General features: G+C 28.8%; 1 protein-coding gene across 4 annotated transcripts in view; it reads right to left on the reverse strand.

The window, feature by feature from the left end:
• Positions 1–18,137: 18,137 nt before the first annotated feature.
• LOC145976753 (glutamate receptor ionotropic, kainate 2) overlaps positions 18,138–26,186 on the reverse strand; it is a 149,047-nt gene continuing 140,998 nt past the window's right edge. The window contains exons 16-19 of one of the 4 annotated variants that reach the window (XM_083108108.1): positions 23,654–23,754; positions 22,733–22,922; positions 18,906–19,218; positions 18,138–18,276 (exon numbers count right to left, since the gene is read on the reverse strand). In XM_083108108.1, the coding sequence (XP_082964234.1) occupies positions 18,270–18,276; positions 18,906–19,218; positions 22,733–22,922; positions 23,654–23,754 (611 nt within the window). In that variant the 3' untranslated portion in view covers positions 18,138–18,269. Of the gene's footprint in view, positions 18,277–18,905; positions 19,219–22,730; positions 22,923–23,653; positions 23,755–26,186 lie in introns of those variants that run through there. The other 3 variants (XM_083108109.1, XM_083108111.1, XM_083108110.1) reach the window with 3 other exon arrangements.

Below are 26,186 nucleotides of genomic sequence, written 5' to 3' on the forward strand. Positions count from 1 at the left end.
TTCAAATTCTTAAAAACTGATTTTGATATTATTTTAAACTTAATATGTTCATATTAATTCTTTGTTTCGTCGTTACATTATCTATTTATTAAAAAATATCCTACGTTAAAAATTAATCATGCATAACACATATGTCTCTATATTGTCCAGACGATTTGAAGTTCAAAATAGGGCTTTATGATGTATTTAAGAGACTTTATTATATATTACAACACACACACACACACATATGAAACTTTGTGGTAATGCGCAAAACGTCAATGTTAACTTTTCGAATTAAAGTTTAGCCTCATCTGACGACTGACGAGATTAGAGATATTATTAATATAATATAAAATAACTTGTACATATATATATGTGTGTGTGTGTGTGTGTGTGTGTGTGTGTGTACAAGTTATTTTATATATATATATATATATATATATATATATATATATATATATATATATATACAGGATGATTCTGAACAAACGTTTTTCTTTAAAATATCAAATTCTTGAATAAATTCTAAGACGATTTTTCCTCTTGCAAAATTTTGCCCGGAGCTTAGTTTTTAAACTATAAAGGAAAATAGTTAACTAATTACGGAACGAGTACGAGAGGTAAGCAGGGACGGCGCGATATAGGCGATTACGTGGGGCGCTCGCCGCGATCAGCTGATTGCTATATAGCATATAGCAATCAGCTGATCGCGGCGAGCGCCCCACGTAATCGCCTATATCGCGCCGTCCCTGCCTACCTCTCGTACTCGTTCCGTAATTAGTTAACTATTTTCCTTTATAGTTTAAAAACTAAGCTCCGGGCAAAATTTTGCAAGAGGAAAAACCGTCTTAGAATTCATTCAAGAATTTGATATTTTAAAGACAAACGTTTGTTCAGAATCACCCTGTATATATAATTAATAACATTAAAAATAAGACAAGTTTAAAAGCATATTCTATTTATAATATAAGGATAAAAAAGGAAATCATATAAACATTGATTTAGAAACATTATCTAAATTATAACTACTTATACACAAAAAAATTATTAGAAATGATTTTCTTCCGCTTGTTCATTTATCTATTGATTTAAAATCTTTAGATTTTTAAAATCATCTCTAATCTTTTTTTGCTAATGCTTTTATTGTTATTTGGAATGATGTATTATTGTACATTATACACAAAATTCGAAATATTCTGGGAATTTTAAATATCTTCAAATTATCGATAAAATGTTAATAGAAAGCAAACGTTTGCCGAGGAAAAAATCATTATTAACACTTTTTTTAAAATGTTTATGTCAAATTCCACTATAAATAAAACATGTTTACAATTTAAAAAAAACCGTTTTTAGATTCATGTTTACATGAATTTTTTTGAATTTATACGCAAATAGAATATATTTTTAAAGTTTAATCACTTATTTTTGAAACATTTTATACGTTATATACATATATATATATATATATATATATATATATATATATATATATATATATATGTATAATATACGTATATAGTCGTTTGCATAGCTACATTATATACTAATTTTTGTGTCTCAAACAATTTATCGATTTAAGATAGACTTTGCGTTTAATTTATTTAGCATATTTTATTTTACGTACAGCAATATATCTACGTTCCAATAAATTTTTTTGTCTTCATAACTGATAGCTAGCTCATTGTCCCTATTAGCTCGATATTAACTCAATTGTCGCGAAACAATCTGATTAATAGTTACAGACATATCTCTTAATGTAGTACGCTATCTATAATCAAAATTCATAAACAATTAAAAAAAGTTTTTAATAAAAATGTTTATAATGAATTAATCAATGCTTTAAATATTATAATTAGTAATTATTACCTGTTACGATAAAATAATTATATAATTCATCATGAAGGTAAATATTATATTTACCTCCATCTTTCCCAATACTATTAAAATAACATAGTGTTACATTTGAAAAATTGAAATATTATTTTCATATAATAGTTATATTGATTTTAATATAATTATTATTTAAAATATTATTAATTAAAATTACATCGACGCACACGCGTGTGTGTGTGTGTATTTAATAGTAACATTAATTTTAATGCAATTATTATTTAAAAAATTATTTATTCTTATATGGTATGTACATATATGTATATATATATATATACATATATGTACATACCATATAAGAATAAATAATTTTTTAAATAATAATTGCATTAAAATTAATGTTACTATTAAATGAAATATAACTATTATAATATAACTATATATTATATGAAAAAAATATTTCAATTTTTTAAATGTAACGTTATGTTATTTTAATAGTACTGGGAAAGAGAATATGGGAAGAGGTAAAAATATAATACTTACTTTCATGACGAACTTAGTGCTTGTGGGTGTGCGCGCAACATATATATGTACATATTAATGCAGTGTAAAAAATATTTTTAATTAAATTTGTAATTTATGTAATTTATATATATGTATATATGTATGTGTGTGTGCGTGTGTGTGTATACTCCTGGACAAAATTAATGCATAATTTTTTTTCACTTTTTCTTTAAAAGCTGATATTTAAATTTTAAAGAAAAAAAAATTATGCGTTAATTTTGTCCAGGAGTGTGTGTGTGTGTGCGCGCGCGCGCGCGCGCGTGCGTGTCTGTGTGTGTGTACATATATATATATATATATATATATATATATATATATATATATATATATATATATATATATAATATACAGGGTGGCCCATTTTAATCCATCCAGTCGAATATCTCGAAAACCAAGCCCGGGAGAGAAAAATGTTTCAGACAAAAGTTGTTTGGTTTCGAGGGGGCCATAAGACGGTACCATTGGTTTGACCTTGAAGAGTCATTTGAAGGTCACGTGAAGGTCATTTCAATTTTTTTAAATGGAACACCCTATATATTTTTGCATATTCTTGTAGCTTATCTCGAGAGCTTTCCAAAACACTATAATTAAGTACCTTTTCGTTAAATACTTTTTGAGTTATGAGGCTTGAAATAATTTCTTAATTTTACATAAACCGTAAAATATCTTGTAAAATATTCATTTTTCGATTATCTTACCTTAATACTTTTACGTACAAAATAATGAGAGGAATCAATTGGTGTAAAGAAAACACATAGTTGTTTTTAAGAAAAAATATGGAATTGTTGATTGCAAATTACATATTTTTTCTTCAAACCAACTATGTGTTTTCTTTACACCAATTGATTCCTCTCATTATTTTGTACGTAAAGGTAAGATAATCGAAAAATGAATATTTTACAAGATATTTTACGGTTTATGTAAAATTAAGAAATTATTTCAAGCCTCATAACTCAAAAAGTATTTAACGAAAAGGTACTTAATTATAGTGTTTTGGAAAGCTCTCGAGATAAGGTACAAGAATGTGCAAAAATATATAGGGTGTTCCATTTAAAAAAATTGAAATGACCTTCACGTGACCTTCAAATGACTCTTCAAGGTCAAACCAATGGTACCGTCTTATGGCCCCCTCGAAACCAAACAACTTTTGTCTGAAACATTTTTCTCTCCCGGGCTTGGTTTTCGAGATATTCGACTGGATGGATTAAAATGGGCCACCCTGTATATATACAGGGTGACCCATTTTAACTTAGGCAGCCAAATAACTCGAAAAATAAGCAAGATAGAGAAAAATGTTTTAGACAAAAGTTGTATGGTTTCGAGGGGGCCATAAGATGGTATCATTGGTTTGACCTTGAAAAGTCATTTGAAGGTCACGTGAAGGTCACTTCAATTTTTTTAAATGGAATACCCTATATATTTTTGTACATTCTTGTAGCTTATTTCGAGAGCTTTCCAAAACACTATAATTAAGTACCTTTCCGTTAAGTACTTTTTGAGTTATGATGCTTGAAATAATTTCTTAATTTTACATAAACCGTAAAATATCTTGTAAAATATTCATTTTTCGATTATCTTACCTTAATACTTTTATGTACAAAATAATGAGAGGAATCAATTGGTGTAAAGAAAACACATAGTTGTTTTTAAGAAAAAATATGGAATTGTTAATTGCAAATTACATATTTTTTCTTCGAAACAACTATGTGTTTTCTTTACACCAATTGATTCCTCTCATTATTTTGTACATAAAACTATTAAGGTAAGGTAATCGAAAAATGAATATTTTACAAGATATTTTACGGTTTATGTAAAATTAAGAAATTATTTCAAGCCTCATAACTCAAAAAGTACTTAACGAAAATGTACTTAATTATAGTGTTTTGGAAAGCTCTCGAGATGAGCTACAAGAATGTACAAAAATATATAGGATGTTCCATTTAAAAAAATTGAAGTGACCTTCACGTGACCTTCAAATGACTCTTCAAGGTCAAACCAATGATACCATCTTATGGCCCCCTCGAAACCATACAACTTTTGTCTAAAACATTTTTCTCTATCTTGCTTATTTTTCGAGTTATTTGGCTGCCTAAGTTAAAATGGGTCACCCTGTATATATAAGTTATAAATTTAAATAAAAATATTTTTTTCTTACACTGTATTAATATGCACATATGTATATGTATAGCTGGCTCATTGTCTCTAACTGGCGCGTTATTAGCTCTATTGGTCGCGAAAGAACCTGTTACGTAAAAACCCAGAGACTTGTCTGTAAAGTCTGTAATCAAAATAACAAATGATTAAAAAAATTGTTTCTCGTATTAAAAATATTTATAATAAATTAATCAATACTTTTAACATAATAATTAGTAATTATTATCTGTTGCAATAGAATACTCTTTGTATAATTTATATAGCATTAGAAACTCTGTATAATTTATATAATATATTTTATTTATATATTGCAATATACTCACCTTTCATCAAATCTTCCGTCTTCATAAAAAATAGCTCGATAAAGAACATCTGAGTCATTGTCCCTAACTGGCGCGTTATTAGCTCTGTTGCGGCGAAAAAATATATTTATAAAGAAAGGTTGCCAAAATCCGAAAATTTGTCTGAAATAATTGTAATCAAAATAACAAATAATTAAAAAAAAATTGTTTCTCATATTAAAAATATTTATGATAAATTAATCAATACTTTTAACATAATAATTAGTAATTATTATCTGTTGCAATAGAATAAATATAATAAAATATTATAAAATTTGCTACATCATATTTATCTATAACTTTCCCAGAATGTTTATGATAAAATAGCACACAATTGTCCATACGTATACATGCATGTAAAGATGCATGCATCTAATAACGCCTTTATTATCATTTTAACCTTGTTAATTAATTAAGTATAAAAATATAAGCATTAACATTGAAAGTATATAAATTTTACTTATATATATTACCTGTCACATATACAATAAATTAGCGCCCAAATAAATACTACAATTACTAAGGGAATGATCAGCATTGCTAAATATTTATATTTATTTGTTTGTATTGTTTCATTTTCTATACGTTTATCATAAGGCGTTCCATAATCATCTTCATTATTTTCTGTAATATATATAATATCTGTGTGATTGTTGATATTGAAATTAAGACTAAAAAATAATTCTTATTAATAATTTAATTTATAAATTGATAACTTTATTGTTATCAATTTTTCAATATTATTTAATTTTCGTTTCACAAAAGAATATTATAAATTTAATAATATGATAATATAAAACGAAAAAGAGTCATTATTGATAAATTAATCTTTAATAAAAATTAATTATTATTTAATTTATTGACAGTTAAAATATACTCTCTTATACATTATATATACACAAGATTAGTAAATCAGGTGTATCCATATATAATAAACCTATATTAATAATAAACCTATATTGTACTGTAAATTTTTCTATACTTACTTTAATAGAGATCATTTTATATATTCTTTTTTTATATATACTTTTTGATATACTTTTTGAATATTGAAAGAAAGAAAGAGAAAGATAAAAAATACGCATCATTAAGTTTCATTTAAACGTGTTTTTGTGATTCTAATATAAGTATAAACTAAATAAACATAATTTATAGTATTATTATTGAATATGAATAATTATCTTACCTGTGTTTGATACGTGTAAGATAGAAACAAAAATAGCTATGCATAAGCATGACAAATAGAATATTCGCCTTATAATTTGCTGCATCACACGCATTATGTGCGGATATATTAATGAGTTTTTTCTTAAACTTCGATAAGATTGTAATTTTCTTTATTGAACCTTCTTTTTCTGGCTCTAGTTATCAATATCGCGATCAATTGCTAAAAAAAACATTTACTTAATATAACAAAATTCTGTTGTGTTTGCCTAATAACATAGATTTTAAGCAAAACAGTAAAAAGTAAATTTCTTAACCGATATCAAATTGAAAGAGACATTTATGGTAGAATAAAAACATAGTAAAAATTAATATAGAATATATTTTTATATTAATGTAAAAATAATAAAAAATAGTTGTGATTAAAAATGTTAAAGAAAATAATGCAACTTAGTTTTAATTAACAAATAGATTTATACTATCAATTCTATAATAAATTTTGATTCACAACGTGGGTCTAAAGTATTTGTAAATAGAATTAAAATGTTTAAAAATTAATAATAATTTAAACTATCCTTCTATATATGTATGAAATTGCTCAAAAATAAAATATTTATATTTGCTTGATATTTTTTAAAATCACACAGCAATTATAAGAATTTTATAAAATCATAGTAGGACAAGACTTCTCATGTTTTTCTATCATTTTTTATAAAACTGGTATTTTTCTCCTGAATTTCTTGTTAATAAAGCTCAATATATAATTTTACGAAAAAATATTATATTAAAAACTCTTAATTAATATGATACAAATCAAGGCATGGATAAATGTATCTTGTATAGATAATCGATTTTATTTTCAATTTTAATGAAGAGGGTAATAAAATATCGCGTATTGCAAGTATATATACATACATTTATACATTTATTACATATATATGCGTATATGTAAAATATGATAGCGTTATATAATATATAAAGAATAAGTTTCTGTGTCAATCTTCAGAATCTCAAACATGAAGTGTTAAATTTGATACAAAATTTTGTACAAAAAAATCTTCTATTACATTCTATTTCTAAACTTATTATGATAGACTAGGCACGTTAAAGAAAATACTAAAATGTTAACAATTGATTTTATAATATGAATTCCTTAATTTTAACCAACCTATGATCCAAATCGTTGTCTGCCTGTTCTCTATATAAATACGATATTTCAATCAAATAAACGTATGACTTCTGAAGAATATAAACGATTTTTGACAAATATAAACGATATTCTTGAGTGTTAACTGATCTATTCGTCTAATAATAAGTCTTATCAATGTCGCATGAAATTGTTTATTTTTAAGGATCATGAGTCATATTTTCTCCAGTGGAATCGGCTTTATGTTGATCTTCAATATGTTGAATGTTTTCTATCTTTGTGCCACCTCCAGATATTTTCCTTAACGGACATTTTCGTTTGGCTACAATGTAATTGCGCGCGCGAATACCATATATTATAAAAAAAAATAAAACACATTTTTATTAAACAGATATCTTTTATTAACGAGAAAACTAACAAAATTGTTTAACAAAATAATATAATTTTTATTGATATTTTTTTCAATTTTAGATCTTAAGTGGATAAGTGGTGTTGAAAGACACTAAATAATTTTGATAAAAATTATCCGTTTTCATTTAAATTAATTGTTAATTCTTATTATTTGGAAGCGTTTGAAAACTTTGTAATAATAAAAAGACAAACAAGAAAATAGAATGCTTTTATTTTAAACGATAAATTTTAATTTTTAACTGCAATAAACGAATTATTATAATGAACAGAATATATAAAAAATATTTAATTTATTGATAATTTACAATAAGGAAGGGCAAAAAAAAATCAGCGCGGTTTATAGAGCGAAATTTTATTCTTAACAAATTAACCATATAATAATTAACCGCTAGCGTCTTCGGATCATCGTGTGAACGTGTAAACATCACTACATCATCACTTTATAGTAAGAAATTAATATAAGAAGTTAATTCTTAATTAAGACATTAATTCTTAATATTAAGAAATAATAACAGCTAATGTTTAAACACAATTACAAACTTGGAAGTCCGAATAATGTATCAGTATTAGTCAATTTTGCTAGCTTATAACTTACTTAATAAATTTGATTGTAACAAAACTATTGTGATTGCGGAATTTAACAAAAAAATCAAGTAATATTGAAATAAACTTATTTATTTTTGTATTGATCAATAGTCACGATGTGTAAATATTTAGAAATAAAATAGAGATATAGAAATATACTCTCTAAAAGTGAATCAGTGTATTATCACTGAAAAACAATAAATAGTCACTGATTACAGCAGATATAAGTACAGCACTGTAAATCAATGATATTTTATTAAAAGAATCAGTTAATAATTTTGACTGTTTAAATCAGTAATATTTCTTAATATTAGTAATATTTCTTTCGTTATTGTCAGTAATATTAAACTACAATTCATCTCTCTATCTATTTCATATAAAATTAAAAATTTTATTTATATTTACTAAATATTTATTATATTAAAAATTTTATTTTATTTATAATATATTACATGCATATTGAACTTGTTATTTTAAATAGATAACGAACGAATAACTTTCATTAAGTCGCTAGACATTTATTTGTCCGACTCATAAGATCGATTTAATATCTGAAGCCTCTCTATTAAGATTGTATCAGAAATTAAATCGAAGTAATATTTCTAATTTTACCTGTTGCTCTTTGTAAACTTTATATAATTCTTATGACTAAAACTAAATACGAGAGAGATAGCGATCGTAGCAGTAAACGAACGAACTAGCGATTACTGATTTTACAGTGAAATTTACTGGTTTTACAGTGAATTTCATTTTAACTGACCATAATCAGTGAGATATAAGATAAAATAACAAAAAAATAAGCGTTCCCACTGAAGATCAGTAAAATACTCACTGATTCTCAGTGAAATCTTATTTTACTGTTTAAATTAGTGATATTTTCACTGATTCACTTTTAGAGAGTAGAGATAAAGAGAATAATTTTTGCATTTTTTTAAATGAAATTGAAGACAAATCATAAAATTGTTATATATATATATATATATATATATATATATATATATATGTATATGTATATATATATATATATATATATATATTTTTTTTTTTTTTCATAATTAATAGTTACATATATAATGGACATAAATGGCAGAATAATATCTCCATTGTAATTAAGCCTAGAGATCATTGTTTTAGGAAGTTTCTAATTAGAGGATGGATTGATTTATAATTCAATTACTAATTGTATACTGGTATACATATACTTGAAAATAACATTTAAGTATTTTTTTATATAAATGACTTCTAACGTATATTATTTAAAATTATTTTTATTGAACTATTTTGTATGAAATATTAATAAATTAATGTTTTTATTTTGTAATAAATCAATTTTCAACTTGTTAATATCAAATAAGGGCATATAAATTAATATCGTTCAATCGTGATCTTAAAATTGATGTTCTCGAGATTATGATAGTTGCAGATTAAAAAAATGTATTACAAATATTAATAGTATAAAGCAAATATTAAAGATATTTTATCAATTGCGCTGATTGTAAATTCTATGAAGAAGTGACTATCTTACATATAAAAAATATAAAATTAATAGTAATATGATATTCTGACATTTAATAGCAATATGATATTATTATATACTAGAATATAAAATTACTATATTGCAAAATAATATCAGACATATAAAAAAAATGTATGCGTTGTAAAACTAAAAAAAGTATCATTTATATAATTACAAAATATCAACGTAGATATTGAAGAATGTTAATGTTTTAGAGTATAACAATGAATAAGCAACTTAAAATGTATAACCATATATTTTTTTAATGGAAATTTATTTGATTGTTGCGTTTCATTAAATATTAATATTGAACCATTTTTATTAATAAAATATTATTATATTGAATGCAATATATTATTCGTATCATATTTCATATTTTAACAATGAATTTATTTATATATTTAAATCTATATTGTATTTCTTTCTTTTTCTCTTTTTTAATTCATTTTGTGATATTAATAACTTATTATTGCAAAATTAGTTTTGTTTCTATTATGTTATTATGTATATTTTGTTGTTATAATAAATATTAATGTTATAAATATAATGTTCAATTATAAGAAATGTAATGATTATAATTATATAATTTTACAATTAAAATAATTATAAAAGGACAATCGTAATAGAGATAATTTATACCATATAAATCTTTTAAGAAATAATATTTTACATAAAAGATTCTGTATTTTGTTACATTTTTATTGTATATTGATGAAGAAAAGAAATTTAATTAAGATAATCTGTGAAAATAACACATATATATATATATATATATATATATATATATATATATATAAATATTACATATAGCTGTAATAGTTTCTATCATGATTATATAATAATTTCTTTCATAACTACACGATGTCAAGTCGAATCAGATTATTATCGGATTTAAATCAAAGCACTATTTAGATTCATATGTATTGACAAATGCATAGAATATACGATAGATTATATAATAATTCGATAATAAACATATATTTGCGCGAATATTGATATTAGAAAATTTATTAAATTTTCTATTATTATCGCAATGAACTACGTCACGAGCTCGAGCTTTATCAATCAACAGGATAGGACTCGCGCAGATTTATCTATAGGCCCCTACCGACAGATCTGTCAACGGAAGCTTTTCGATCAGATATCTGGGACGGAACGGTTAATAAGAGGTCCTGTTTGTCAATCGATATCCAAACTAGTCGACACTCCGCCGGGAAATTCCTGGCGTAGTGCTCGTAAATTTTGCGAGTACTGAGCGAGCCAGGCTTCGCTTAACGGCTCGATTATTGAAAATAAAGAAACGCAATCAACTTGATCGAGTGTTCGTATCGTCGTAAAATATAAAATAAGAGCGAAAAACCGAAAAAATCTCCTATTAAGAGATTTGCATAATTTTTTTGTTAATTAAAATCTAAATAAAAATTTCCAGATTATGCAATAGTAACGAATAAACACGCAATACGTGTATCTTAGTCTATTAGCTCTTGATAATGCAAAATTTCACGTATAAAATCGATGATATTACTTTCATTCAGTGAAAATATTGGACAAAATTATATTATACATACCAAAAAGCTTCCTTTTGATTTTAAAACAATGTGAAAAGTAGAAACCTGATTAGTTTATTCAATTGAGTTTATATAATATTTTATCAAACAACCGATAATATAAGAAATCGACAACATAAAAAAGATTCGCAATATAATATTCGTAATTAATTTTTTAAAATTATTTTAGAATAAATATTTCTATATATATTTCTATATATATATATAGAAAATGAACTTTCTAAAATAACTGCACAAATAAACTTAATAATAATTTATCAATTATTAACATTGAATTGAATATAAAGATGTAAAATATAAAATAATTCGTTATATAAGTCATTAAATATGCTAATATAAATTGCATAATATCTACATATCGTTTCAGTTTGCCCAGATAATTTGAAATAATTGCATCGATAGATTTAATGATAGTGTATCAACTTTAATGATAGTGTATACTTAATAGTGATGTAGATATGAAAATGTAAATGGAAGTCTTTTACGTAAGTTTTTGTATTATTGCATAAAATACACTTATCGTATTTCATTGACCAAGTCGTTTGCCAATATAATTGCTTTTTATATCATTATAATAGGATTCATATAAATATATCGGAGCGTTTTTTTTTTTTTTTTTTACAAAGACATGATGCGGGATAAATCGAATTTAATTGTAAAAAATAACGAATATATTTTTTCTGAAAATACCAAGATATAAAAGATTAAATTTGCGGAAAAATTTCTTGTTCATCGATTTGTCTTTTATGCGCGATTTTTTGCATTATGCTGTAATATCGTTATTTTTATAATTAATTATGTAAAGGTTACGAGGAATTAACTCAAGATATTGGAAATAATTCTCTGTCATGGATAGATTATTTTTAAGAAAACTCCAATTAATAATTTTATTTAGATTCCGTGAATTAGAAAAAGATGGAATAAACGAAATATGTTTTTATTTCAATATTTCATGTTCTCCAAAAAAATGAAATTATATCACATATATATAATTATTAATTGTATATTTAAATTATAAGATCATAAAAAACGAGCTATTTATTAGATAAATAGTTGTTGACATTTCTTAATATTTAGCCAAACAACTTTCCTGTTTCTGCTGTGTTAATAATTTATGTTTTACTTCAATTACTATTGTTACTAATAATGAATCGGCTGCGATAAATTCTGCTTGTCTGCTTGTATTTGCAACATACGATTTATTAATTGACTAAACGGTGACAAGGAGCATAATTGTGATCGAGAAATAAAGAAAAGTAAGAATTCTTTTTTTTCTTTCTCTATCTTTATTGGCGACATTTGCTTCAAAATATTGAGCCAATGGATTCTCTTCTTTGGTCTCAATGCTTCGGAAGAAAAAAAAAATAAAAGAAAAAAAGAGAGAAACGATGAGACAAGAAAATCGTTTGTTCCAGGGCCTCATTAAGCAGTATTGAAAATTTTTTTGTCGTTTACGAATCTCTGCGTCGTTCAATGTATTTATCTGACATTTTGCAAGTAATTTCAGTGCATATAAAAAATTGGAAAATGCAAATGCGACATCGTTGTAATTAGTGTTTCATAATAAATACAAATTTAAAAAAATGTTTTTATTTAAAAAACTAGAAAAAGAAGATATATATGATAAAATGAAAAAATTAGAAAAAAAGATATGATAAACCTGTTTTAATTATTGATCTCGTGTTTTATTTATCTCTCTCTCTCTCTCTCTCTCTTCTCTCTCTCTCTCTCTTCTCTCTCTCTCTCTCTTTCTTTATTTCTTTCTTTTTTCTCGCGCGTTTTTAGAAATATATGCTATGAAAAATATTTCAAGAGATAGACTATAAAATCATGTTAATGTTATAATAACTATTTCTGACAGTTTCGTTTGACGATATTACGTTTCAGGTACTTTTCCCTCATTTTTCTTCTGGTCTGAAGTGTCAGGGAATGACTTGGATTTTAGCGTACTCTCTTTGAAGCGATACAATTAAACGAATGCAATTTTCAATATAACGTGGCTGTGCTTACTTCGATAACGATTTAACTTTTTTTTTAACAATTTGAACATTTCTTTTTCGATGATACGAAAAAGAGTGTAATTAACAGTATGACATATTCCAACAATATTTAATATTTATAACTGTATTTTGATATATTTACAGTTATCACTATCTCAGCCGCTATCTATAATTACGGAAAATGTTCTTTACAATAAAAAATAAGATAATTTTATGACTTTCAAATAACTGCGGAGTAGAAAATTGATTATCAAACTATTATAAATAATTATTAAAAGATATAAGGATTAAAACATCAATGATTATCATTAGTAGATATACTCTCTAAAAGTGAATCAGTGTATTATCACTGTAATCAGTGCTGTACTTACTGCTTGTAATCAGTGAGTATTTACTGTTTTTCAGTGATAATACACTGATTCACTCTTTAGTGAAAGTAGTATATATACTACTTTCACTAAAAACAGTAAATACTCACTGATTACAAGCAGTTATAAGTACAGCACTGATTACAGTGATAATACACTGATTCACTTTTAGAGAGTAATAAACAATAAATATTAATTGTTCTTTACTTGATTAATTTGATAACGATTTATTAAAAACAAACATATATAATGTTTATATTATAAAATTGAGGAATTAATTGAAATCGAAAACGAAAACGTTCGAAAGATACATAAAACTGTTAACGTATTAACTTATATCAAGTTAAGCATTAGAACTTATTTATCACATTGTTTCTACTTGAGCTGTTTTTTTCGTTGAACATGACCAAGTCTTTGACCCGATTAGAGAATCTGAGAGTTGCGGAATATCCAATCATACATATTTCGCCGACTGCTTTATCTGCTTTGTTCTACGGATATCGGATTATATACAAATGTAGATTTGTGATGAAACAATTTCCTCGAAATCCGTCGAACATAGTTACTGTCTATAGAGCGGATTGTTGAAATCGATTGTATGCGGCATCGAGAGATATCTTCCCAGCAGATTTGTCGGAAATGCGGATATGTACAATGAGATTGGCGTAAGCATTGCAACCGTCAGTGGTCGTGACTGGTCGAAGATAGGGATATTCAAATGATTTACTGAAGAGTTAGTTACGATTGATGGAATATTGTATTGACTTGTCATGTTGTCCACAAAATGTTACGTTGATAGAATTACTTGCGATGGAGAAATGCAATTGCAGAATTATGCATGCGATCGACAAAAGTATTCATTGAATATTCTTTTATGAGACGAGAAATTGATTGCTTCACCTCACTGTTACAAAAGAGCTAAGAAGTTAGATAACCATAATGTGTCCAATAACCAGTCCAATAGATTGAATAAATTGAGAAAGATGAGAAGAATAAAAGTATAGGTAATTCAATATATCGAAAAAAGACACAAATACAATAAGAAATAGAACATATATCGTAATTCTCTTTTTCATTCTCTAATTTCTAATTCTATTCTGAAGGGTTAGTTTTTTTTTAAATTGTTTTTATAAAATATTATACCTAAAATTGTAAAATTTTCTTATGAAAGTATTTATATATTTACAAATTTATTTCTTTTTCTTTAAAAAAAAATATTGCTCTTATATTGCTTTTTGATATTCATTTTATGATTACTCAACTATAAGTGTTTTTTAAAAATAATTTCTTTTTTTCTGACAAATAAATCATATAATAGTTTTCAACTATTATATGTAATAATAACATTGTGAAAAATATATTAATTTTATGTAGGTTATTAAAATTTTTATGAGCGTCGAAAATGTTTATTTTTTGCATTATTAAATATTGTACAACCGATGTTTAAACCTTTTATTTCGATGTAGAGAATGTATCCAGACATTTGTTGTTCTCGTTGCTAATAGACATTCTTTTTAGTTTATTTTTCATTATTAATGCACCAATGAACCAATCGTTGTTAGCTCCTAATTTGAGTTTTACATCATTCATCTTCTTCGACAAAGAAAAAAAATAAAGCTTTAGTTTGCCGTAAAAACACTGTAATATATCACAATAATAGTCGCTTTTAGAAATATCAAAAAAACTCTCACAAAGAGATGTACAGAAATATTTTTTACGCAAATGAAAGTAATGCGTCATTATGTTGCAGTTACCGATATCGGATTTTCAAATGAGAGTTTTTTCGTTCGCGTAAACTTATATAGTACATGGAATCATTGCACTCGCTGATAAATTAATTTCCGCTTTCTAACTTTTTAACTGTTTCATATAACGCCGTTATGTATAAATGTGTTGAAAATCGCGAATTGTTTGTCGGATGTGGCAGTATGGATTGCTCGTTCTTTCGGACACATTTTATTTCTTCATCTTTCTTTCTTTCCTTTTCTTGTAACAAAATTTTTTTTCTTAAGTACTCGCATGCATACACTTATACATTCACTCCCATTGTCCAACGACTAGTGTAACGTATTAATAAATTCATTGCACACGACGTAATTTCCTCAACAAACAGCGATATAATATATTCACAATATATGAAACGTCGCGTATAGCTAAAAACAGTTAATCGGCTTATCTATTTTTTCTATCTTTTCGTGAAAAATGCTCGCTGTACACATGTCAGTGATAATAAACTACTCGATTGTGTCAAAATATGACTAGGTCTTTCGCGCGCTCCTCGGATTTTCTCATCTACCACAAGCGCACGTAATATGCTCGTATTTATGTACACACATGTCGACGTATACATACATATACATATTTATACATATACATTACGTTATAAGTGCATTTATAAATCACACACATATATACTATATTTATACAAAAGATTTATAAATCACTTTTCAACAGTTAGTGTGTATCATTTTGCTTATACATAATACAATGAGATTTCATCAAGTGATCGTATTCTTTTTTTTCATCATTTCAGGCATCTTACGACTCTCTCAATTTTAGTGATTAATTTTTTAAATGTAAATTATATAATTGTGCCAATGTATGTGTGTGTGTGTGTGTGTGTGTGTTCCTTTTAGGAATAACTAATTTTTTACTAATTCGTTTATTTATACATACGTTGTTTGCGCAAACGTAGTATGGTGTTAACATGGCAAAAGAGATTACTTATAATATATACAAAACGCATATTATTATTATACGATAGGATTTGTTGTAACTTTTTTGTGACTCGAACTTTGAGTTGTTTGTTTCTCTAATTAAATGATTCGAGGGGATTTCCAATAAGAGATTGTTAGAAACGCAGCGTATTTTTTAAAATTAAATTTTGATTTTACTTTTTGCTAATGATATTTTATGTAATGTTTCATAATAAAGTGAATTAATTTAGAAAAATTAAAAAATTTTGACATAAATATGAATTTTCATAATAAGAAGCATCAAATGTATCAACTTGTTATAATTTAATTTTTATATTCATCAATCTTGAAAAATTATTGGACATTTATTTGCTTTGACGTTTGTTTAGGCTAAATTCGGCAGTGATTACTAATTTGAATTTGGTCCGAGTCATATGATACAGTCCTCAATGTTTTATTGCACTATATTTTTCATCGCATGTGAAATTTTTACTTAGCTGTTTAATAATTGATTATTCATGTTGGTTCCTTTCGCTTCGCATCTCTTTGATCGAGATCGAGGAAGAATCATGAAAGAGAAAGTTCACGCGCGAGTATTATGTTGCAAAAAATTACAGTCCGAAATTATTGTCATTGGAAATTGTATTCCAATAGACGTTGGCATCGCTTTATCGTGCGACTGTGTCAGCGAGTTTACAATCTATTTGACGCTCGCCTTCACAGAAACCGCAAAATCCGATGATTGTAAAGTAATTGCATATTACTGTCAACCAGTTAAGAGGCAATCGCGGATATTCTCTTAGCTATTTTATAATGGATGGTTTTTCGGCGGTTTCCGCGAAAAATTTCTAGTCTACAAATTGCAATATAACTGAAATACAATTCTGTACGCGAAAACCAGCCTTCAAACGAACTTTATCAGCTTTCTACATTCGCTTCGATATGTGTAATTTGAAATTCGGCTCTTGAAACCTACTCGCGTTCCATCGACACGCATGCCGCGGCATCGCGGTCGGTTCCGATCAGTCTGGTTGGACACACTTCGGACAAATGTTCGGCTCTTTTCACTCGATATTCTACCATTGCCTCGGAAAATTTCGAAACACGAGCAATTCCTGGTCAACTGGCATTGCGCGTGGCATTTCATTTTCTATGCAGTCCCTATTATTCCTATTATCACGATTGATCTATGACACTCATGCACTGGCACTTTTCGATTTGATCCCGGCTCGATTTGTTGGTCAGACGTATGTTTCCATCAGCTATATATACCGAGGGTCCCTGGTATGTTGAAATAACATTCCGTTGTTTTCATAGATCGACTTTGATCCTAATAGTTTCAGAAACTATTCGTTTACTGAGATATCGGCTTCTATTATAACGAACCAAGATAGTTATATAGCTTCCATTATCTTGATTAAATCATACGTTTTTATATCGACATCGCCGGTGCGATTTCGCTGATTCTTCGAATATCGAGATAGTCGTATCATACATATTTGTTTACTGTCGGAACAATAGCGAATACTACACGGTACCACGTTCGAGAATGTATTTCATTTAAAACAAAAAAAATAATTCTCTTGTCCGATTGATCGATCATTTAGCATCAGTTTCTCGTCATCACGCTTTCAATCAATGATGATCCGACCTCGTCGTCGGCGCGGGATGGCCCTCGTTGCGGTTTACCGATCTGCGCCGGCGACTATATATGCTATAAGCACGTCTCCTTTTGATCGATTACGTTGATGACCACCGAAGCCTGCGTAGATAGTTCCTTTTGAGCAGGCACACCTGTCGGCACCTCTTCCAGTATTGGTCAAAGAGTCGTGGTCCTCGAGACCGTCACCGAGGGCGGCGGTGGTGGTGGCGGCGGGGAAATGACTACGTCTGGTTCACCCGCTAGGTCGCAATCGAATCTCCAGAGAATATTCTCAGGATGGTCACCTCCTGATGTATAATAATAATTAATAATTTATTTTTATTGAAGTCACATTGATATAAGTACATAAAGATATAAGTATAATATAATATATAGTATAATATAATATAGATATAAGTATATTTAACTTTCCATCACGATATTTTTATATAATCAATAAAACTTTAAATTTAGATAAACATATTTTTTAATTAAAATTTAGTTGAACATGCTGTGAGCATGAAATATTTTTTTAATACATCGTGGATATAAATATAATTAATACTATATTTATATAAGTAATTAATATATGCATTAAATATTTACAGCAGTATAATAAGTATGGAAACAATAGAAAATAAATTTTTAGAGATTAAAAAAAAAGAATAAAAAGTTAAAAATAATTTTCTGACATTTTAATTATATATATATATATATATATATATATATATATATATATATATAGAAAGAAAGAAAAATATTGTTTCTACGTAAACTCTATAATTGACGACATTTTTTCTTTCTGACTAAATTTTACAACCCACGATGTTTCAAATTATCCCATGCAAATTTAACCATAACGATCGACATATCGCTCGACATAGCGAACATAATGGAATGGGATAATAGGTATTCAGTGGTTGATGGACAATCATACCTTGACCCAAGATGATGCCCGAAGAGCCCCGTCTCTGCCTCGACGGAGGTGCTTGGTGTTTGTGCGCATGGTGACTGTGTAGGTGTGAATGTGAGTGGCAGTGTGTGTGACGCGTGTGCGTAGGAGTGACTTTGCACGGCGGCAATTGCTGTTGTTGCGACTGCTGCTGAAGTTGCTGCTGCTGCTGCTGTTGTTGTTGTTGTTGGCGACGAAGATGAGGATGAGGCCTGTGCTAGGTGTTGCCGCCATGGGACACCTGATCGAAGCTCAATGATTTCTTCATCTCCGTCATCGACAACGCACCACCCTCCTGCTGAGAAACAAGAAAGCGCAAGTGTTAGCTGTATCGTACCGACCAAAGAATCGACAACGACACAAGTAGACACAGACAAGTTATTAAAAGTTGCACCAAGTTGTTAAAAAGTTATTAAAAAAGTAGAGAGGCATGAGAAGAGAGAGAAGGTTATCATTAGGCTGTGCGCGATAGCGTTGATAACTACATCTTTAGAGTTGTCTGTTTGAAACGAGCAGCACGTGCTCTGCGAAATAATTTTTTGCCAGGAATTCTGAAATACAGTAGTGCCGCTATAGCTTTCGGATCACGTTTTTAGAATGGAACGAAGCGCGTGGGATACACGCAGATATATTGCCGGTTAAAAGACAAGTATATGAAGACGGTTCATAAAAGCGAATAGTCTATCTGCGAATATAGCCTAGACATCGATCTTATGTTAGTAATTACGAAATAAAAGATAATAATAATAGATGAACGTACTGATGTAGCTAACTATCTCCTAATAACTAATGCCTTAATAACTTCTAACATTAATGATAACAAGATCATTAAATATGAGAATTTTAATTTTTTTAAAGAACTGTGCTGCAACTTTTAAGGGAGAATAATTAATTTAATTTAAGAAACTATGCTATAACTTTCTTATGCGCAATTTTGTGAGAATTTGAGAAACGTGAATTCTAATTAAAATTTGAAAAACAGATTTTAAAAAACATAAATAATCACAGTATAAAAAGAAAAACAAAGTATTAATAATTATGTGTCTGTGCTCATTCTCTTATATATAATTAAATTATAGAAATGCATAGGAAGTTTAAAATTATATATCTATATATAATATTATATATCTATATATATCAATTATTTTAATATCAATGTATATTATTTTTCACATTTGCAGAATTCTATATGATATATGTTATGCAATTATTATCGTTTTTATCTAAAAGAATTAAAAATTCTTCTAAAAGAATTAAATCTTATTTTTAAACTTATTTATGTGTGAATCAATACGAAAGTTATTACTCAAAAGATATAACTGTGATAATGTGACAAATAACGAATAGAGAGTATTCAAAACTAACAGAGAGACAGAATAATGCGGTCGATGTGGTTTATTGGAATTCAGAATACACCATCTTCGCTTGAATACAATTGCATTTTCTCGACAATGCGGATGTCGCTATTCACTGTATGTGTCAGCGACAAATGGTGTGCACAAGTATGAGTTAATTACTGTCAGATACGTAGTTAAATACGTAATTAAATCATGTATGTACTACGATACAATATATTCGATTTCGTGAACGATTCATAGTTTCTCGATTATATACGGGAAAATGTACACCGAGCAAATAAAATATTTGTTAAAAAAATAATTATTTTTTTACATATGTTTTGACGGGAGGGACGTAAAGACTAAGTGAATGATTGAAGAATTTGAATGGAATCAACCTTTTTAGTTGATCAATCTACGTCATTGTAGCAATATTTTGCAAATAATATCCTGAAAGATAGCTTATATATCTCTTAAGAGAAACCAGACGTTAGAATTAGAAATAACAGTTACTATAGTTTTGGACAGATCCGTCGATTGAGTTGTGTTAATCCTACTTTGGCATGGTCGTAATTAAACTTTAAAATGGGGAAGTCTACATGACAAGAGGAAGAGACAGAGAAGATGTCAAAGCGGAAAGAGATGAGGAGAAAGAGAGAGAGAGAAAGAGCGATACATTATCGCTCTTGTCGCGCGCAAATTTGCTTCGAAGCGTGTCAACGTCTCACGAAATTTCCGCTGCTAATAAAAGATATCGCACGTCTTAATATTTGCTATCTAAACGCCGTAATACAAGGGATGGGAAGATTAAATATTTAATCGCAGGAAAATATGCGAATTATTTTAGAACTTTTTGTAATAATTGCTTTATAACTCTTTTCTTTTTGCTAAAATAAAGTATTATTAATAAAAATAAAGTAAGTATAAATAAAGGATGACAAAAGGGAACAAACATTTTTTATTAATTTTAAGAATGATACGAAATTAGGATAACTTTTTTTAATAATTTGCAACGACGAGTTTTAAAATATAAAATGATACATTGTCGCAAAATTGTGATAAGTTTCTTCTCTCTCCTCAGTTTTTTATTTTTTATTTGTTGATTTTATATTCTGGAAAAAAAGGATAACGTCTATAAACCCGAAAAAATTGTATCGCGAGATTGAAACTTTAAGATGTTTACGCTTTTAAGTATTAGGACATTTATTTCCTATGTGTTTAAAATTATTCTATTTTTGAAAAAATATAATACTTACAAATTATATACTTGCAAGTTTTTATACATCTCTGATAGATTTTTATCAGAATATAATATATTCTTCTCAAGTCTTCAAGATGAGCATTATCGATTTATTTTGTTCAAAAGGGAAAAGACATCAATCAATCAAAAGATAATGTTAGACATCAATCTCATTCTTGTGTCACATATTTACATAAAGCTGAATCACTTCCCACAGAAATTCTACTAAATTACGCTCGAAGATATAATGCGCAATAGAACGCGTTATTATTATTAGAAATATATGCATGCAATTAGATATACTGTAATGATAAGCGTGTGCAATATATCCCTGCGACGACACCGCAGGCAATTCGCTAAAGATTGCGAGAGATACGAACGTGCAATAATAAAAGAAACATATTGTAATAATATTATATATATTATATATTTCTCATAATGCACACGCGTAAAGAAATCTCGGAGATATAAAGTCAACATATAATAATTACTCAAAAATGTAATCGTCATAATACTTTACAGAAAGATGTAGAACAATGTGAAATCCGTAAGAGAAGAAAATTAATTGACGTTTATAATTGTACTCCCTTGTCGAGATGTGTATTATGTGCTTGTATTCCTTGATTATCCATATGATTTTCCTGATTTGAGCTTTCTAAAATATAAAAACGAAATGTTTTGGGCTCCTTAGAAGCTATACTCTCAGCACGGTAAGGCAAATCACTGCGAATCGCGGGATTTTCGACTGACTACACATGCATATAGTTCTCAGAAAGATATTTTCTCTCGCTAATACAAAGGACGAGAGAAATTCCGAGCTCGGAATTGGCTTTGCTCGGTGAAATTGAATTACCGTGGAATGAGTATCGCTCTCCGCGACCAGCAATCGGCTCTCCTCAGAAAGCTTCTATAATCCGCTACCGCGTTTGTATCTCTCTTGATTGTTACGCTACTTTTCTTCGCGAATATATATGTCAATGACAATTTGTTCATTCAATCCGTTGCGAATGGAATCTTCAATTACATAAGTTGTGTACGCGAATCGTTGTTACTTTCTCTTTAAATTTAGATAAAAGCTAAACAGAAGCAGAATACTGCAATTTACAATAAGAATAGTGAGGGATAATTAATTAATATGCGAAAATCAAAATAGAAATTGTGAAAATTTAGCGTACTCTCGGAGACGCCGATTGAGATTGATCGCGCAGGCCCGTCATGCGGGACAAGACTTACACCATTTAATCGCGGGAACTCGATGCTCGGTATGTAGGTGGTTTCCTCGTGTTCCGCGGTGGAGCAGAACCCCGTTCTTCTTCCGTATGACAGCCCGGCGGCCGCGGAATTGCGCGACTTCGCGGTGGGCTTCTGATGGGAGCCGCAGCGGACGGCGAATCGCAATTCCGAGGCCATTTCCGCGCAGAGGGACTGTCGAGAGCGGTTAAACGTGGTCGAGATGGGCAGGAGGTGCACATGTATGTTTACCGGCCAAGGTGATTGCCGACGATGCAGGCAGACGCCGATACGACAGGTACAACATACACCAAGAGACACAATACACACGAGACGATCATACGAGACCGAACGCATGCAAGAGGCTGATTTCTCCGTCGAGCGAGACCGTTCATTGCTCGTTGCTCCTTTGATCACGAGCTGCGCGAATACGACTTATCGCATTAACATCTAATCGTATCTAATCGCATTTGACTGTGTATGCTGTACGTAAACTCGATACATTGTCAGAGTGCAAATATTGTCAGAATACGAAAAGACGGATATTCGATATGAAGATGCGAGTAATGGAGGAACAGCAAATTGACTAAATTGCAGATGTGATAATAAATTCTTTTTCTTTAATGATAATATACTATTATAATTTTTTTTTTTTTTTCGAAAATCGGAATAAAATTTTACTCTATTATTTTATATACTTATTTACACGCTCAATCTAAGATGAATAATATTATAATAAAAACGCGCCAAAAATATAGTAAATAATAACTTGGAAAACAGAAATAGCTATATCGTGGAAAACGTACTAAAATTTTAGTTCGAGACTCAAACAACCTCGCCCAATCAAGAGAAAGTACAACTCATGCAACACGTTCACGCGAAGCATAAAATTCTGTACCGTCCTGTCGGCATTTTGCTTAACTTACCCTGTCCGATTGAGCATTCTTCTTCGAGTAGTAGCAGAACTCGAGGATCGCCACTAAGATCGCGAGCGCCAGGCCGCAGAGCAACACGACGAAGACACCGCCTGGAATGACAAGACCGGAAGCTCATTATTTTAATGCCGGCGGGTTCATTCCTTCGCCCTTCTATAATTTCACCGAGCGGGACGCCGTTGGCAGTCACGAAATACGGGTGTGTTTATCCTCCATCTCGAATCCGTCTTGCCGTCGTGTCTCCTTTTTTTTCACTCCTGCCCATCTTCGCTAGTTTGTCGGAGGGCAAAGAGAAGAAGAAGAAAAAGGAAAAGAAGAAATAAAAAGTTCTTGGCCGCGGAAAATCGTGCGCGCAATATCTAAGCGAAGCGTGCGCTTTCAGATCGATCGGCTTTTCGTTGCTTCATGGATAAACTATATGGCGAAATATTCGTATGCGTGAAAACATATACATATATACATATATACATATATTGATAAATGGCCGGGTATTTGTATTTATTGCGATGCGAGAATCACATGCAAAAACGATAAACCTGGGGGGGGGGGGAGGGGGAGTATTTACGCGCTTGGAGTGTGAAGTTTAGTTCACGCTTGATGGAGGAGGATGAGAAGTATGCGAAAGTTCAAGAACGCATTTGTAATTAACGACTGTTTTGCAAAATTGTTCCTAAAATTGAAATTATCTGCTTGTATCTTAGTAAATTTATGCAATGCGTGTTGCTTTTCTTTCTTATTTTTCTAAGCAATATTACAATCGAAATTACTAATCAAGATAATGACTGTGAAAATTTGTAGAGAAAAATATCGAATAGTTTAATTCCGTTTTTATTTCAGAACTGTTAAAAATGAATACGTGTATATAAAAATATATATGTGATTTATATAAAATTAGGACAAATTCTTCTGCCAATGCGATTGAAATAAACACTTCAAATTCGAAGGAAGTTATCGATATTTCTCTTCATATAATTAAGATTAAAGATGAGTTTTTACTTCGCTGATCAAAAATACAGTATGCTAAGTTCGCTTTGGAGTAGTCAACAAGTTTACTTTTGAAGAACTTTTCAATTTTTCTTAGATACTCATTTCCATGAGAAATTTAATCGTGCATTGATCATTTTTTTTGCAGCTATTATTTATAATACTATAATTCTTTTTGCTAAAAAATTCGTTTATATAAGAATTTTTAAATTTATCGGCGATAGTTTATTAATTTATTTCCCTACATTATAATTTATTTTACTCTAATTTATGTAAAATAAAAATTAATAAGATCACAAAGTAAGATAAGACCTCGTAAAATACATTGACTTTTGTCGGCAAATACTCTTTATATCCTCGCGGGTAACTTTCGAATATATATATTTCAAGCCGAAAGAAAGAGGTACAAAGTATATAGGATGGAGGAATTTTTGAACAGGCTAAAAAGTGTCCACTTATCGTTGACGGCAAGACAACTGAGCCGGGATCCCCGGGGGATGCAGGGTAGATTTGCATAACTACACCGGCATGATTTATGACGACAGTCCGGACTTACTGTCGCCGGAAAGACGAAAGTTTCTCGCACGGACGCCATGATATCGCCATGGTTTCGCGCCTGTTTCGCGAAGCGATATCAAGAAAGCCACGGACCGGAGAAAGGTCGCACGACATTGTTCGCCTATAGGCCAATTCAAGTTTCACGTAGGAAGTTCTGCTCGTCGAGAGATATATACCAAGTTTTCTTCTAGTAGGACGAGTTCTCGCGAAACACTTGGCAATTATCCGTAACTCATCGTTCTCGAAGTTAATCCGGAAATTCGCAGAGTTGGCGATGTTCAAAGATAAATGAGCAAATGGAATGCAAGGTCGCGCGAGGTAGAGACACTAATTGAATTCGAGCAAAATTCCGATACTGTTATCTTTATGTCGCTACAATCTGTTATGTTTATCGATTTCGCTTTATGGATTAATAAGTGTAAAATAAATGTATCGTACATATATTTTATATGATTTAAAATCGGTTAACTTTGAGTGTATTTCACTTGATGTTTTTTTATGTGTTTGTGTTTATTTTTTTCTCAATTCTTCTTACTTTTAAACCAATATAAAAGAACCCACAGTTTAAATGGTTTTATATATTTTTTTCTTTTTTTTCAGTTTTAACTTTAGGAAAACAAAATATAAACTAAAGTTGAAGTAACTAACGCTGATAAAACTTACTTGGTGTGTGGTAGTTTTATATATTTCACATAGTTAACTTTTTGTTTTATTCTTTTTCTTTATTTTTAATTCTTACCATCAATAAAATTAACAATTAATGATGATATTTATTATTAACTTAGATAGAAATATTATTAACTTAGATAGAAAAATTATCTTTTGTAAAGAAAAATAATAAATTAAATTTTTGTGAAATCTCCTGTAAATAATTTCAATTTAAAATAATCAGCTCGATAATTACAACGGGAGCTTCTTCTTTTTAAGAAGAGATTTTCTCTTATGTCATTAAAGCTTCGGAAGGAAGAAAAAGTCAATTTAT

Source organism: Camponotus vicinus, unplaced genomic scaffold, assembly GCF_025532165.1.
Source record: "Camponotus vicinus isolate PSW18456_S1 unplaced genomic scaffold, iyCamVici1.0 SCAF_9, whole genome shotgun sequence".
NCBI lineage: Eukaryota > Metazoa > Arthropoda > Insecta > Hymenoptera > Formicidae > Camponotus > Camponotus vicinus.